This window comes from Syngnathus typhle, linkage group LG16 (genome assembly GCF_033458585.1).
Source record: "Syngnathus typhle isolate RoL2023-S1 ecotype Sweden linkage group LG16, RoL_Styp_1.0, whole genome shotgun sequence".
Classification (NCBI taxonomy): Eukaryota; Metazoa; Chordata; class Actinopteri; order Syngnathiformes; family Syngnathidae; genus Syngnathus; species Syngnathus typhle.
The window spans coordinates 5,819,998-5,837,380 of NC_083753.1; the positions used below are offsets into that span (position 1 = coordinate 5,819,998).

Below are 17,383 nucleotides of genomic sequence, written 5' to 3' on the forward strand. Positions count from 1 at the left end.
AGATTACATCCAGGCAGATTATGAATTAGGGCGGGCCCTGGCAAGGAGCAGCGTGTACTGGTGATGCGTAATATCGGCAGTGCTGAGGTGAGTCAGCAGCAACTGGCCTGATTACAACAACTGGACCTGAGAAAGCAATGCATCGGCCCACCCCACCCCTAATAAACAATGACAGTCATACTGGTGTGTGATGTTGGAGTAAAAACAATAGCCAACGGAATTTACCAACATTTTATATATATTTTTTCTTTTTAGCAAAAATCTTTTCACACATAGGTTTATTTTTTTTTTAAATCCTTGAGTCGCAGAATCATGACTAAGCCGAGTCACGCACACAATTGTATTCTTAGCAGCGTGAAAAGGGATGACACAAATAGAACTAGTAAGTTAAATTGTCCGTTCACAAAATACAAATGTCTCTTTTATCAACAATGTCGTCACTTCTTGGGAAATGTTTTTTTTTTTTTTTTGGGTTACCCTGATGTAGTGGGGACAAGAGGTACTGTAAGTCATGGCAACATAGTGACCAATCTGATCGAAGGGGAAACAAAAGACAATGTCTGTCGGTAAGGATTTATTTGGTTTCTGATTTGAGTGATTTTTCTTCTTTTTTTTTTAAATTGACATTTTAAAAAGAAGTAGGTTGCCACTTGTCTTACAGTTGTGGAAAATCCCATTTGACTGAGCCAGCTAGAAACGACCAAGTTAGTACACCACAGTAAAGCACCTTCACTGTTTGCTTGCAATGAAAATTAAAACATCACCAAATGATTTCCCCACGTTTACATTCCAACCAGTTATTTGTACAAAATATGCCAATATACAGAATGCTACACCAAGGGATCAAATCAATTTAAAAAAATATAGAAACATCCAACAGAATCATATGCAGCAAAAACCCACAGGATATTGGGAAAGGCATCAAAACAGGGAGTGGCTAAATCTTAGTTAGTCAATCATTGTGAAACGCCACAAAGTAAAAGTAAGAATCATTTACAACTCGGAATGAAAGAGAATGAATCAACTCGGCAGCAGCCTTTCTCTTCCATGCCATCGGGTTTAACAGATATGATATTCTTTTTTTTCTCATTTTGCTATCATTATTTCGGGCTGATTTTTAACCTAACTAGACTGCAATATCCTCATTTTTTTGGCCATTCACTAGATTCATCTGACCTTTGTCATCAGCTTGACCAATGGAATGCAAAGCAAATGAGAGTGAACATAGACTGGATCCAAAGGATTTCACCTGCTTTGTGCTACGTTTCTTACATGACCCAAAGTAGAAGGCGAGAAAAAATGTGCTGTTTCAATCTTTTACTTGATGTTGAAAGAAGGGCCGCATAATAAATATTGTGCTTGCTCTTTGATGTGACTGGAAATGACATCATGTGGAATGAAATGGCTACCTTTTGTGACATTTGGATGATGCTGGATAACCGAGCTGTACATCTGTAACTTGATGTATCGGTCAAAATAATAAATAGTATAAATGATAAAAAAAACAACAACAACCTTGATAAAAAAACAAAAACATTTAAATCACCCGGCGCCGCCCCCACATTGTGATCCTGCGGTCCTTCGATCAACTGTGGCGGCAGTCTTATCGTCGCGGTGGGGTCACACAAAAGTACATCCCATTCACGGTAACTGCGGCAAATCCACTTGGCAGTCAATTCATTTGATCAAGAGCTCCGAATATTTGGTCTCTCTTCCCTCTTTGCCATGTTGAGGGAAAGTATTCCAAGCCATTGCTGTGCAATCCAAGAGTCAATAAAGGTCAACTATTTTGTACACACACTCGAAGACTGTCCGAGTTAAGTGCTTTGTTGAAAAATGACAAGTTTGAAGTGGCAATACACAAACACTGGTCCCGTGTGTAACGCGCCTTCCTTTTGATCACGTATTTCTCCAGTCTATGATTTTGATCAAGTGGGTTGGGTCCAGTGCAATAGTGGCCCAATAGTACTCAAACGGTGCTCTCCATCACCCACTCCGAGCCCTCTAAACTCGGCTTATCATTGTCCTCATTGTCATCGTACTGCAGCAGCATGCCGTTAACTGACAAACTCCGTTTAGTCCAAATGTTGCTGATCCTGCGAGGATAGCTAGCACGGCACTGGGTGGACCCCACGTGACCCATGTCGAAGGAATGGCTCCTCTTGGGTTTACCTTCCTGGGGCAGCCCCAGAAGACGGCCCAGCATGGTGGTGGACTCGGCTCTTCCGAGTAGAGGTTCTTTGTCGGATAGGGGCGCGACAGCTCCTGTCACCGTAGTATTGGAAGCGGTGGAGGGGCCAGCTACACTTTGACGGTCCCTTGGGGTCCTTCGCAGCTCCATTGCGGTGAAGGCTCCTAAAAGGTGGTCCAAGTTTGCTTGCGGTTTGTGGCTGTGCCTGTTCCTACGGAACTTGCTGCTGGGCAGGGTGCTGCATTCAGCTGCCTGCATACTGTAGCAGTCACCGAGCCTTCTCCCCGTTTGGCTATCCAGCGAGTTGGAGGAGGACGAGGATGGCGAGATACTGCTCTGAAGGGATCCGCATTTGAACTCAACCATTTCCTCACGCATGACCACCACGGCCGATTTGACTTGCGGCGGGGCGCCGTTGAACCTGTTCACACCCCCGTTGGTCTGTGAGTACGTATTGCTCACGCTGGGTAATTTTATCGTCTGGATACCGCTGGTTACCTTATAGCGCACCATGAGGATGATGATGAACACCAGTAGCGTGGCCACTATGATACCGCCGATGACTAAGATCATGGTGCCACCCAAGAAACCACTGTGAAGAGACTGGCATTGGGGATAGTCATCGGTGGTCACAAATTGGACACAACCTACAATGTTGGTGGCTGTGAGTGTGGTGGCACTGTCATCCCAGATGGCCAATACGCACAGATCGTACTGCATCCCTGGGACCAGATTGGTGACCACGAAGGCTCTGTTAGTCATGGCAATCATCCTAGAAGCACACAGATGATAAAAAGGAAGACATTGTTTGACATTGCACAATGCAAAAATAGAGGGCTAATATAGTTCATATCGAGTCGTTCAACCAAAGGGTTCAATATGAACAGCCGAGTAATTTGCACCTGGTTTTTGAAACCCGGGCGGGCGGATCTTTAAATGAAAAAGCTGTCACAGTAAAAGGTTCAATTTATGATCATGGCTCTTTCAAATGAGTAAAGTACGTCTACAAATATATTTGAACAAGAACGATCTTTGGAAAAAAAACAATGATACTGTTCTATCTCTATTTTTAGCGTTGATCCTTCTGAACTCCCTGCACCATACGCTGCTGCAGTTCATTATTCATCGTTAATAGCCTTTTTCTATACTGAGGAAGACACGACTTTTTCTCATGCATGAGGGAACTTGTGCAATCCTCCCTCCACAAGCTCTATAATTGATATTCGGTCTTAACATTGCAAACATAGAGCTGTCTGGCCCGTTTTCATTGAGGATGCTGAAAGACCTCACTCACAGGTTTGCAAAACAGCAGTTCCACAGCACTACGAACAAAGACAAAATAACGACATACATGGATGGAGGAAGTAAATGGAAAAGTCAATGGCTTCAACGGAAGCAAGTCTGTTTTGTGTAGTCGCACAGTCAGGGTGTGAACGCAACCGAGCTGAAGGCTGTGTAGAAATGCCAACCTCTATCATCACCTCTCGGGGGCAATCTGGCTATTTTGTCAGCCGCATATGCATCTCAGCCCAAAAACAAACAAGCAATACTAGTGGAAAGACGGCGGGCGTTGAATTGGATTGTTCTACTCGACAATAGATTGAGTCGCTTTATCGAAGAAATGGATCTTTCAATCAGGTGCCACTGGTGAACTGAAAAGTTCATTCATATTGTAAAATGACAACCCATTGCTTCCAACCCTCTGAAGTCAGACGTCCCAAGTGGATCTAATAAAAATCCCGCCGAATCCCTCCATTTGAAAAGAAACCAGCTAATAAATCAGCCTCTTTTTGTATTAACGAGACTTGTCAGAAGTGTCATTCAATTGCCGCTACGGAGACCATGACTGATGACTTTCACGGGAACGGTTGCTGTTCAGCTGCTACGCTACGCTTGCCAGCTCGCGGAGCAACCTTTGTACACGGGAAAATATGATGATGATGATGATAACAAACATCGCGATTGGCTGACTGCTACAGCTGTTTTGATGGCCGCTTGGACATCATGTCATCGTATTTATAATTCTTACCTGTAAATGAGAACTTCGTCCTCAGAGCAGTTGTACTGAAGCTGATACATTTTAACCTTTGGTGTTGATTTGCCCACAGTCCACTTAATCAGGGCTGAAGCTGAGGACACTTCTGAGACAGATACCACATTCTCAGGCAGAGTTTTCGGCTCCCCTTTACTGATCTTGGTCGAACTGGTGATATCTGAAAGACCAGACTTGGACTGCGTGGTACGGTTTGTAGCGTTTGCCAGGTGAGGGAGCTGAATGATCGACAGCTCGATGGAGGCCGTGGATTCCCCGGCAGCGTTTGCAGCGATGCACGTAAAGGTTCCATAATCCTTGGACGTCGTGATTGTAATGTCAAGAGTGCCATTTTCATATAGAGTCGCTCGAGAAGAATTGCTGATCAGTCGGTCGTCGGGGGCCACCCAATGCACGGTTGGCATGGGGTCACCGACCGCCTTGCAGCGGAGACTAGCAGTTTGGCCTTCTAGCACTAGCAGTTTGTTTGTATGCTGCGTAATGAGGGGCGGCTCGCAAACAAATTCCTCCTCGTGGACAGACCAGAAGTAGCGTCCCTTTACACTGGTCGGAGAAGCACAGGTTTCCATGTCATCCTCTCGTTCCAGCCTCCGAAGCCAAAGCACCTCGCAGTTGCAGTGCAACGGGTTTCCACCAAAGCTGAGAGAGAGCGGCGGTATGTAGGGAGTACTCATGCCGACGTTAGTTTGGGAACGTGCAAAGATAGGGTCCGGTGGCAGCTTCTGCAGACGGTTGGAAGTTAGGTCCAAACGAGCCAGTTTTTCCAGGTCTGTAAAAGTCCCCTCGGCAATGAATGCGATGAGATTATGGTCCAGACTCATCTGATGGAGGTTGACCATCTTGCGGATGGATTCCCAAGGCACACTGCGTAGGTTGTTGTATGACAAGTCCAGATCTTCTAAGGTTAGCATCAGGTCATCAAAGGCTGCTTTGGAGATGCGACTCAGCTGATTGTTGTTGAGGATCAGATGCTGCAGGTTGATCAGACCTCGGAGGTCGTCCGGCCCCAGCTCAGTCAATCTGTTGGTGTCGAGGTGCAGTGATCTCAGGGTCTCCAGGTCGATGAAGGAGAAAGGCTGGATTGTGCCGATAGTGTTGCGGGACAAGGTGAGGTCTACCAGACCTGTCATGTTGGCAAAGTCCTGAGTGGTTATCTTGAGGATAAAGTTCCCGCCCAATCGGAGCTCCACGGTGTGTCTATCGATGTCCGGCGGGACAAAGAGGAGTCCTTTGGAAGGACAAAGCGTCCCCAGAGATTCCGAGAGGTTCTGGCACACACAGTATTTGGGACATGCGTGGGCCATTGTGAAGGTGATTCCCAGCAGCAGGAGACTGACCACCACTTTGTCCATGTTAGTTTGTACCAAGGAGACCTGCAGAAATGACAATGAAACAATTTTATTCATTTGGCTATTCTATGATAGCTGAAATGTACTAAAATGGACATTTGTAATGGTGCTCACGACTTTTCTGGTCAAAATAACAAATGACGATGACAAAAAAACAACCCTAACCAATATTTAACGCAAAATGTAGACAAACTAACAATCTTAGCTTATGTAGGCCAAACATATTTGTTTTAATGAGATAATCACATTAACATCTACTCATTAAAAAGCTTGATTCAGAGATGTATCGAAATTTGCAATGCAATGGAGGAGTAATAGTTAGGCTCAGTGATGCATACGCTTAAGAGATAGTTTGAAAATAATAATGATGTGGACACAAGTGTCGGGCACATGTGTCATGTTGAAGGTTCACTGACATTGTGTTTGCTATAATACATAAGAAAGCTTTTAACTTGAATGGCTATAACCTTCACGACCCGATAAAATGAAATTCTACAAACTTTAACCCGGATTTATGTACTGATTTATTATTCGAAACTTTGACCCCAAGTTCCAAAATCCCATTTGCGCTCCCGCACAAAGGAACTGAGAGAATAATGAAGAGCCAGAAGCGGCGCAAATCTTTCAAAGTGTGAGATTAAAATCAAGTCGCAAGTCAAATGTAATCCATGCAAAGAAACCAACACATTGGTCTTGGATTAGTAAACTGTAGAGATATTTCTTGTCAGAAAAACGGGAACACTTCATTGATGATGATGAATAATTTGATGGCGCCTTCCAGTCATGGGTCAATTTGAGATCACGTCCATTTACCATTTCATAAAAAATCAAAGACATAAATAATCAAATCAAATTTGACATAACGTCTGGAAATGATCAAGCGAGCGTGGCAAAAACCGAGGTTAATGCCACCGAGGTGTCCAATTATCAGGGATTAATGGACTTTGTGAAGCCAACCCTCCACCCACTCCACGTTGTTCATTGGTCCCTGATCATCGGCAGGCAGTGAGTGACCCTGATGCATTCACGCCCGCCCCACCTTGTGTGATCGTTGTCACGTTGTTGTTGGCATTCGTAAACAACAGAAAAGCACATTTCAAGGCATGTGAAATATCCAATTCCCATTAAAACTTGAATCAATTTGACTTTGGAGTTGGGAAGCAGAGTCAGTCCAACTGAGACCGAGAGAGATGACCTTTCCTGAATAAGGCTTCCCCCCACCAAGTAATAAGAAACATTTAAGGTCTGTATCCATTTACTAGTGGCCTTTTCCCAGGCTCAAACACCATCTGCAATGGCCGAGGCAAAGGTCAAGCCTGCTGCTGAAATGCCAACAGGCGCATCCAGCCTCACAATGCATTAAGGGAAAGGACATAGTGTAAAGATGCTCTGTGATTGCTGCACTTGTGTACATTTCAACCTTGCAATCTCAGTCATCTTTCCTCACTGGGTGAAAGGTCATGTAAAGACGCCCCAAATGTAAAACATATGCTGTGGTGTTTTAACCAACTTTGCAGTCTCATTTATTTGTCTTCTGTTCTTTCAGCTATGTGACAAACAGCTGCTCTACATGATATTTACAGATTGGTTTACAGCCATGCACGAAATAGTGCTCGTTTAAATAGGCATGTGAGCAGAGAACAGTACAATCTTTTGGTATAGCATGCAAAACAAGGCATATACTATTCATGTTGTAAAAGAAATGGAGCTTGCAGGATTCTAAAGATGTTTTGCACTTGAAGTAGTGCTGAGGGTTTTCATCAGGGAAGATTTGGAAGCTAAATTAAGTTTGAACTGATCCAATTTGGAGTGTCGATGGAAGAGGCAAACATTGCCGAGTCATCGTAAAGAATCTCTCTCTTTGGACAAGCTCGAAAAGCAACATTGAACACATTCCAAGTGCATGAATTCAATGCATCTGCTCATCCTGTGCAACATGGCATTGAAAAAAAAGATTTTTTTCGTGTCTGGCATTTCAAAGAAATGTAACTCAATATTTTCCGGGCACCATTGTGCACGTGGGTATTCACCTGCCTCCAGACGCATTATTTGAAGATGCAAAGTCAGCCATTGAGATTCATCTCACGTTTGACAAACCACATTGCGTGTACTGTTGTCATCAATTTGCATATACTCCTCCCAAAACACGTCAAATGAACTTTGCAGCAATATTACCATTTGGCTGCGGATGAACTTTCCAGTCTGTTCATGCCCACGCAAACATTTTGTTTCCATCCACAAAATAAATAGAGCTAATTATATGGCAAAATGACACTGCCACTAAGATAAGTGCAAAGTGCCCAAGTGTACTGACAAAACACGGTGCAGACTAATTGTCTCATAAAAGGCCGTTGTTTTGGTGTATCTCAAGACGACACTTACTGTGTGTGACACTTGTGTGCTATCACAGTCCCAAACTTCTAAGCCTCAATTGAGAAGAAATTGCAACTTTTGCCTGCAATGATTTGAAGAACATGATTGTTTTTACACACATTTAATAACATTGTTTGCCAAGGCAAAATTTGAATGGAATTCTTAATCACAACCTCAATCAACGCGACACTCTGTACAGTTTTGTAAGACTCCTATTAGTATTTACGATGTGAAATAGTGAACCTAAATGATAACGCATTGGGGACATCCAATATGGCGCTCAACTTCAACATCATGCTAAATCACTGGAGCTTTCTCGTCGCTGCATTGCACGGTGGTGACTTCCAATCATCGCGTGAATGGCTTAACGGCAGAAAGCTTTTCGAGACCACTTCATTTACGGTTTGAGCTTTTTCATTTTCCACTACTGAGCTGAGAAACCCAAGATGACTGTGATCCCTTTTTATTAGCCACTTCCTGAAATGTATAAAATTGCATTGACCAAACCTGTGGAAAGAATGTTCTCAGCCTTGATTTAAAAAAAAAAAAAGTATTTCTAAGAGCGGGGGATGCTAAATTGAACACAACCAGGCCTGGAACACTACGTCAAACAAATATCCAAGTGCTCTATACATAGTTTCACCATGTGGGAGCTGAGATGTTCGTTGAGTGCGTCCTCATCCCTCGACGGCAACAACCACATGATAAATGAGCCCGAAGCTCCAAATAGGAAATCATATTATTTTCATCTCTTTTGTGATTTCTTTTATTTCAGCAGAGTTGAGAATCTTTCAACACACTCGGGTAAAAAAGTGAAATACACTCCTGTAATCTCCTGAAGGAAGCTACGAGCAGCTGCTGCAGCGAACTAGACTTGCCATCGTCTTTCGTCTCTCGTTCTGCTCTCACGCTTTGATAAGACGTCACAGGCCGACAGCTAGGTGAAACTTTCTGTGCGGCAAACTTACTTCTGTCATGTGTGGGAACTGACAGTCCAGATTATATCTCACAAGTTAGGTGTGTTCATGTTGCGGCACAGTGGGCGAGCGACTCGCACATCTGCTTCAAAGTATTTCAAATGACATTCATGCTGCTTGAAAATAGGCATGAGGATGTTGAAAATGGGAATTAAGCTTCAATTGTATATAAACTTATTGAGTGGACAGAGTTGCTATACATCCCTCTCAAGAAACAAGCCTCACAGATGGTTGCGCAACCCAAATTATGAAAGTAGCTAAAGAGAAAAATGGAGCTCCTCTCACAGCTTGTTTGTCCATCTGTAGGATTCATGTCATCATCACGCTGCTGGCACGGCCATCGGCAGCACTGAAAATTACGCCAACCTGCTGTTTAGTAGATGACACATACTGCTCACTTCAATTGCTGCCGAATAGAAATGAGCTGGCGCTATTGTTAGGTGACTCCTCATTTTGCCATTAACCTCAATCAAGTTACTTTGGATTGTTTTCACATAAAGTCAGTGCAAGCCGGGCATTAGTCATAAAATGACAACACAAAAGGTGTGGAAACAATTATCGAGAGAATGAAATTAATTCATTTGGAGCCGTGTATGTACAAATGGGGAGGGGGCAGATACAGCCTTAACACTTGAGGCAAAATGAGTCAAATGAGGTTTAATTAGGCTAAAAAAAAAAGAAAAAATAATAACTGCATCAGTTCTCCTTATCATTTTTTTTAAAAATATTCACTGGTCTTGCTTTCAACATGTTGGCGGCCCAATCATTAGTGTCTGAATATATCATAAATCAAAATTTCAAAATGTGTTTTATAACAGGATAACCTGTAAGAAACTGAACTACCTCATTATATTCCTAGCCAAGATTATTTATAAATTGGTGATGTATCTTAATCTTTTCGATTGGCTTTCCAGCCAAGTGCAATAGCACGTTCCTCTCCTTGCGGACAATGAGGTCATTTGGAGTTAACACATGTATCACGGCTGGGCTCAGAAGATTGGAGCGGAAACGGCAGGCAGATTAAAACTATGTTTCCTACTCGCTGCAGCAAAGTAGTAGAGCTGCTTCATATTTTGCCTTGCTCCGACATTATGCTGTTGGATGCGTTAATGTAAATATTATTTATGAAGTCCACTGAAAAAAGAAAAAATGAAATGTTGCTCTGTTACCACCACTCTAAAACAAATCTTAATAATGCATTTGTTAAAAATCAACACTCGGGCAGGGAATGAGTCATCCCTTGATATTTCATCTGTTTCGTATGGCGGCTTAGTGCAAATGGGAGCTTTTGTGATTATTTTGAAGCAAGTGTGGTCAAGGCAAAGCATCCATACTGTACAATAAAAGTGACAAAGCCAGCCAGCCAGCCAGTCTGGCAGTCTGGCAGCCCTCCTCCTCCATTCTTAGCAAAGCCTCGATCAATGCTTGCTTCACGAGGCCTCACTCTCCCTCCCATAAGGAGGCAAACAGAGATGATCACCAGGATGACACTTTCCCCATTTGGAATGAATACTCTTAGTCCCTATACCCACAAGTCCAAGTCAAACACTAAATTGAGAGAGTAAAACGAGTAACCTGGGAGATCTTTCTATCAAGAAGAAGATGATATGCATTGTATTCCTTAAGAAGGCTCAGGAGCCCAATTGAACATCCTCTATACGTTTGCCGTGTTGGTCCACGGAGGAAAGCTTTTAATTCAAAAGTTGAAAGAAAGAGAGTCCAGCCGGAGGTGCTCATATCATCACAATACTAAAGCTTACTCATCTTTCATCGAGTCGTAAAGGAAAGTTTTCTTGAAGCTGGTTCAATGTAAGCGGCAAAGGGTAGCAAGGAACATTTTGTGCATGTCACAACTGTCAACGCTTTGTTTATGTATACGCTGCATGACTGCACCTCTGCTTCTTTTTTTGCACACTTAATTAGCATGAATTAACACCTTCTCTTCCATGTGAGGTGTGAGGTACTGCAGGTGTTGGCTTTTGAGTTATTGCGTGGTGCTCGATGTTAATACGAAGCAGGAACGACCATTGCACGGAGCATCGGAGATATTTGAGTTGAATCCACTGGAGACACGTCGGCTCTCCGCGGGCGACTAGTTGCTGAACTTGTCATCTGCCTACAACATTCCAAGTGAATGAAAGATAAAGCAAGTTGTGGAAAACTATTTTAACCTAAGGGCATGCAAAGCTGATGCATTAACTTTGTGATCTCTCTTTTTTTTAATTAAGTCCTCCTGGTTGACCACAAAAAAATTAGACGGAATATAGCAGCTCACTCACTCACTGTCTTATCAGAGGCTGCCAGCCTCCAACACCATCCCACACATAGCCTGAAGGGGCAACGCAACACGTAGTCATGCATTAGGGAGGAGGCAGTGCGGAGAGAGAGAGAGAGAGAGAGAGAGACTGGTAGGGAGGGATGGATGGGGAAATGAGAGCTACAGCCCAGGAACATCCACCAGGGAAAATGGATCACGTTGCAGAGGACGGTCGATCCAAGCAAAGGGAGGCCGAGTGAACGTGGATCGCTAGCGTCAAGACAATCTTTTTTTCTCCAACTATGCCTGAGAGGCTAAGAATGAATGAAAGGAGGGACAACTTCAGATAGCTTCTGACAGAATGTGATTTGTTTCTGTGAAAGGAAAAAAAAAAAACGAGCGGGAGGGGATAAAATGGGTTTCACATGTCATCTTTGTGGCAATGGTTGGGATGATGCAGATCACAAGCTTCATCTATTACCTTTGTTGCAGTGCCAACATAACTGAGCAGGCCCAGCGGCAAAGCACACGTTGTATGCGGAAGCCTACAGGCCGTCTTTTATTATTTTCTATGTGTACGGTGGAAAAGCTTTCTTTCTCAAGTGAAACCGACAGTCTGACCATGCCACCTATGTTTACGTTTTGACAGGCTGCTGACGGCGGAGAAGCAGAGACATCAAATTTGTTCCTCTGTCATGTGCTCCGCTTTGGGATTTTTATTCGTGTTGACATTCAAACGTGCGCACGTTTCTCAGAAGCACCAACGTGCATTCGTGATTGCTGGCAACAGCTGAATGAACTTTTTTTTCCCCTTCTAAGTCCTTGGCTTAGTATGCAAACAGCAGTTAGAGAACAACGTGGGGGAAAGTGTCGCACTTAGTTTGAGGGAGATAACAGAGACGTGGTCATACAAGCTGCCGCCATCATGAAAGTTTTTTTCTTTTTTTTTTTATCACAAGTAGAACGGTACAATACTCTCAAAGGCACTCGGACGCAAAATTCTAATACAGATTAAATGTATTTTTTGATTTTGTATTTTTACAACTTGTTTTGTTTTTAAATGGTGGAAAATGAAAATAAATGAAACACGTTGTGCTGCTTTCAAATCATGCAAAAACAAATTCAGGTAATATTACACTCCCATTTATAAGATTTAATAAGATTAGATATGAGAATAAGACTTTTGGTTCCATGCAATTGACAGCGGGAATTGTTTGCAAACACTGACTTAAGTCTATTTTGATCTGTTGAAGCAATTAAGGAGAGCCAGAGTAATATGGACCCGGAAGACACGCAGAATGTCACTCTAAATGTTATATGAGCGCTAAACATTGAAGTCAGCAGAGGAATGGTTAATGAATAATTTGTGTGTTCTGTGCTGTGCTTGGTGAGGTTAGCGCGTAAGGTCATGGCCAGCTGTTTGTGGATTGATAGAGAGCACACAAGCTGAATGGTGCCTTTAGAAGAAGATGATTTCAATCTGGAAGCCAACTATCTCTGACTGTATGAATAACGGAGCTTTTCCTCAAATGACATCATCTGTCAGTGCTCTCATTTTCTAGCTGCACCGACCAGAAACAAGTGAGTCAAATGATTAAAACCTAACATCCAGCCAAAGTCCGTCAGTAGGAGTGTGCACGCTGTCAAAATCACCAGAGTGAAATCACTAACCCTGAAACTCATTTATTGATCCTCATCGACTGCTCATTACTTCTTTTGACAAGGGGAGATTTCCAGGAGCACATAGATAAAGCACTGTGCTTCAGAAATCCAATATTTCAACTCTCAGCCCAGCTAAGGTGAGAGTCTTGCTATTTAATACAGTGCATATTTGTGAGAAAATTGTTAATTAACCACAGAATCTACCATTTCGAATTCATTATCTGCTTCACGACCAAAGGCTTGGGAAAATCTCTTTAAGCACATTGTAGGCGGTAGAGGAGGTTAGATTGTTCTTTGGGAAATTAAGAAAGCACAGCAGGGCTTGGACTCCCAAGCGTCGCAATCCCCATAATGACTAAACGCGTATTGTGTGCTTGTTTTCTCCCCCCCACCCCCACCCCCCCTTTTTTTTTTTTAACGGTAAATCAGCCCTGCAAGTTGTTTGCCTTTCTAACCACACATTCCCAGAGTGGCTTTGAGTGTTTGCTTTGCAAATAAGCGTGGATGTTCTGAGTTGTGAGTGAACTTGTATTCGTGTCTTAAGATGAAAATGTTTGTCTTCCAAATTGTGTAAGAGCACCCGCAAAGGATGCCCAAATGTCTATACGGTACATTCTCCCACATATTAGCTCAACTCAGGGGGCTCATAACGCACCTAATTCTCCGGTCAGACTTGGCGCAGTCTGGATAAACCAAGACAAGCCCGCCCTCCCTCCTTCATCCCCGGTGATCTTGCAGAGAATGTCAGTGTGATGAGCCAATGTGCAGCGCTTTGATTTGTGGGCCATAACTGGCTCCTCTGGTGCTTTTCTGTCGACAGTAGCGCCCTTCAAAAGAACAATCTAAGGCTCAATTTGAACGGGTCCCTGCCCTGCCTGTTCCCAGGCTGTCAATCCCGCCGTTCCTAGGATGCACCGCATGATTACTTCAGAGACAATAACAGCACATACGTAGACTGACCCTGACTGTAGCAAGAAGGATCTAATGAAGAAACTTGACGCTCATCATTACTGTGATATTTACTTGAGTTGCTCTCAAGGACAGTAAGCATTGATCATCAAGTCCATTTAAATGGTGTTTTTTCATGCAATTCTTTAGTTTTGAAGTGACTGAGGCGACAAGGACGAACATAACAGTCAAAAAAGGATGCTGACCGAATTTTCAATGCCTGACTAATTAAGATGATCTTTTGGATCTTTATTTTGGAGGTAATACATAAATACCAGTATTAATTGACACTGTCAAAGAGGTGCTGAAAACATCTTATGGTATTTTCTATCGGCAGAAGAGTATTTTTCTTTTTTATATCACTGCATTGCGCAAGTGGTCAAAATGTTGTGGTGTCAAATGAGAGATGGCCAAAGTAGAAATGATGCCGTAGTTTGCTTTTATCCACAGGTGCTTGCAATGAAACCAGCTCGCTCCCGGGAGCCCATTTGGCGGCGAGCTCGCTTGATTGGAACCACCCAAAAAAGCCAAAGCCAAAGCCAAAGTGTGGCAGGGTTTTTACTTGACACCTCTGCTGTTATTTCTGTCAGTAATTCCCTTTTAAAATAGCATTGTGTTGCTAGAATTACAACAAAAAAATGACCTACATATATTGCATACAAATGCCCTCAGTCAAAGCCCGAACCCACACAAACACTCTTATCACTCCTCCACCTCGCGAAAAAACAAAACGCCGAGCATCTTTCTGCAAGCGTCTCACCCACTGTAACTGCTGTGCAGAGGTGTAATCTCATTTTCCACAAGGCTCTTGCTATTGCCCATGAGAAAAGTCTTCATCCAATTCACACATGGTGATTATGTCGCGCATGAGACTTCTGTGGTCACTTGTGCAGCCAGCAGCGGCGGCGGCGGCGGCGGCCGGTTCAGAGAGCAGCAACAGATAGGACAACGCACATGGTTGTTATCGCTGCAGATAACATTTGCCGTGCTCGCGAGGAAGCTGGCGGATTTCTGCTTATTGGCTTTTCATACTATCCAGTACAAGCCAGATTTGAATAGTGATAATCAGACGTGGGCATTCTCACCCAGTGACAGACTGTCCGTCCGTCCGTCCATCCGTCCATCCATCCATCCATCCAACCATCACCAATGGACACCCATTTTCTTTTTGTGCATAATTTGCAACATTGTTGATGATACTTTAGTTTATCAAAGAGATAAAAAAAAAAAAGCATAACACTGGCACGGGCCCTATTCCCTCTCCAGAAGCCAAAAAAAACCTTGAACACTCAACCATTGTCAACTGGATCATATTTGTCTATTTTATATGACCACGTTCAATTGAGAAACAGTTAGAGAGTTACATAAATGGATTTGACGTTGAAATCCAAGAAATAGCTCCAGTAAAAGCAGTACTCGATGATAAAATGACCTCAAATTGGGTTTGGTGAAAGGCAGCTAGCTGGGCATCACCATGAAAGCTCCATTTCTACCTTCATTTCTTTTTTCTTAGCTCTCACTGATAATGTGTGGGAGTCTCAGTGACCTTGACAATCCGCCATGAAGCAATAAAGCTGTTTTATAGACTTTGTTTAGGTTTCACTTGGGGGAACAACAACCCCCGTCGAGGCTAAAAGTAGCCACAGTTCAAATAAATCGTGTAAGATTATATACTTCATCTTCTTTTGAGTCTTGCTTCATTTTTTGTACAAACGCTGTCATCTGTTTCATTGACATCGAGCAAGAAAAAATAATTGATCACTGTCTTATTTTAGCAGATGAGGCAGACGGGAAATAACATTTTCTGAAACAGAACATGCCGCTTTTAATCATAATTAAGATCAACAAAGCTCTCTGAAATCTTTCAGGCGCCATTGGCAACTTCAATTAGCATGCCACCACTTTCCGCTGTAAATGCATAAAAAATGCATTATGATATGATAAACAAGAAGCCATCAAAGTAGTCTGTCTCACAATTGGATAATAATCTCATATGAACTTGTACAGTCTCATCAGCAAGTTTCACAGTCTCATTAGAATTGCCCTAGCAGCTCATACCAGAAGCGCACTCAATATGATTTGAATGATATAAATGAGCCAAATTCGGATCGTAAAGCTCCTTTGTGTGGCACGGACGCGCTATACTGTTAATACCATTACCCACAATGCAACCAAAGCATTTTCTAAAATGATTTTCTTAAATATTCATCAGCCAAAGCGGAGTTTTAATTAGCGCAAGTATTCTCTCGGGCTTTTGTGGCGGCACCACTAAAATCATTCTGCTTAATTATCTGTAAATAAATGAATTAATCAGTCGGGAGTTTGGCTTCTTCCCCCAGGTACAACACTAGTAAATGAGGATTTTTATAAGTGCACTTTGGGTTCTGTGCCTTCCCCTGAACTGGAACCGGTTTTGGAAGACCTTTTTTTGTCAGCTACAACAAGCACGGTTGGTTTCTCATAACGGTTACCGTGGAGCATTTCATTACTTTTAATTGTGCTGTAGCCGCTTTATAATACATGATATATATTTTACGTTTGAGCTTTACTGCATTGTTAACATAAAGCTGTAGTGCTGCTCTTCACAACTACAATATTTGACTGGAGCTGGATGGTTAGACAGAAACAAGTGCATTGCTCAGGAAATGTAAAATGCCTCTAAGTTACTAAAATGTATAATAGAATGTAAATAAATAAATAAATCAATACATAGTGTTTTTTTTTTTTTTTTTTTTAAAGTGAGACATCTGAAATCCTACAGTGAGAATTAAGTGGATTGTTTTTGGCAATGTATTTCTGTTTTTATGGTATCATTTCAATGAGAAGGTAACGGTCGGTGGCCACCTTTTCCGATTTTCCGGCAAGCAATCAAGTCGATATTGGATCACTCCCAGGGGGGAAAACCCTGGAGGTGGTCAACACCTACCTGACACGTTTGAACAATATCAACACAATTTCCCGGGCAAATTGCATTTTATCTTTCCACCAACTGTCCCACTCATTGCAATCCATTTTTTCCTCCCGACTTGCTACTGCCTACTCGAAGCCCTTATCTGTTTTTCTTCCTCCAGAAAGTAAATTTGAAACAAGCAAAGATCATTTCAATGTCACACCAGCTTTGTCCCTTTGATAAAAGGAGACAATCAGGCCTGCAGTGACAGCAGTAAATGGTGCCAATTTTCCTCACAGAAAGAAAGGGCTGATGGATAGAATAAGAAGGGAAAGAGTCTGGGCAAATGGCTTAAGACCCTAATCCAACTTTGTATATCAGAATACGTTGGCTTTTGCCGAGTTTTTCACCCACTCGCTGATTTGTATCATTTAATCGGGATAGACAAAAGTACAATGGCATGTAAGAGGATTAGATTAAGAGTGTCACATTTCAGTCAAGTCGAATTTGTTTTGTTTTATGGGGATAAAGCATGTATGTTGTGTTCAACGCAATCACTTTTATTGGCATACGCACTCGATTGGGTGTCGAGTATTTATTGACACGTCGCAAAGAAACGACCTGACATCTTTTGATATACCGTAAATTCCGGACTATAAGCCGCGACTTTTTTCCAAAATTTT

The 17,383-nt window shown here is 42.6% G+C and overlaps 1 protein-coding gene across 1 annotated transcript in view; it reads right to left on the bottom strand.

The window, feature by feature from the left end:
• Positions 1-287: 287 nt before the first annotated feature.
• The window catches only part of LOC133169747 (leucine-rich repeat and fibronectin type-III domain-containing protein 2), a 49,168-nt gene continuing 32,072 nt past the window's right edge, over positions 288-17,383 (bottom strand). The window contains exons 4-5 of the mRNA XM_061302177.1: positions 4,221-5,617; positions 288-2,963 (exon numbers count right to left, since the gene is read on the bottom strand). Of these exons, the coding sequence (XP_061158161.1) occupies positions 1,970-2,963; positions 4,221-5,596 (2,370 nt within the window). The 5' untranslated portion in view covers positions 5,597-5,617 and the 3' untranslated portion in view covers positions 288-1,969. The remainder of the gene's footprint in view (positions 2,964-4,220; positions 5,618-17,383) is intronic.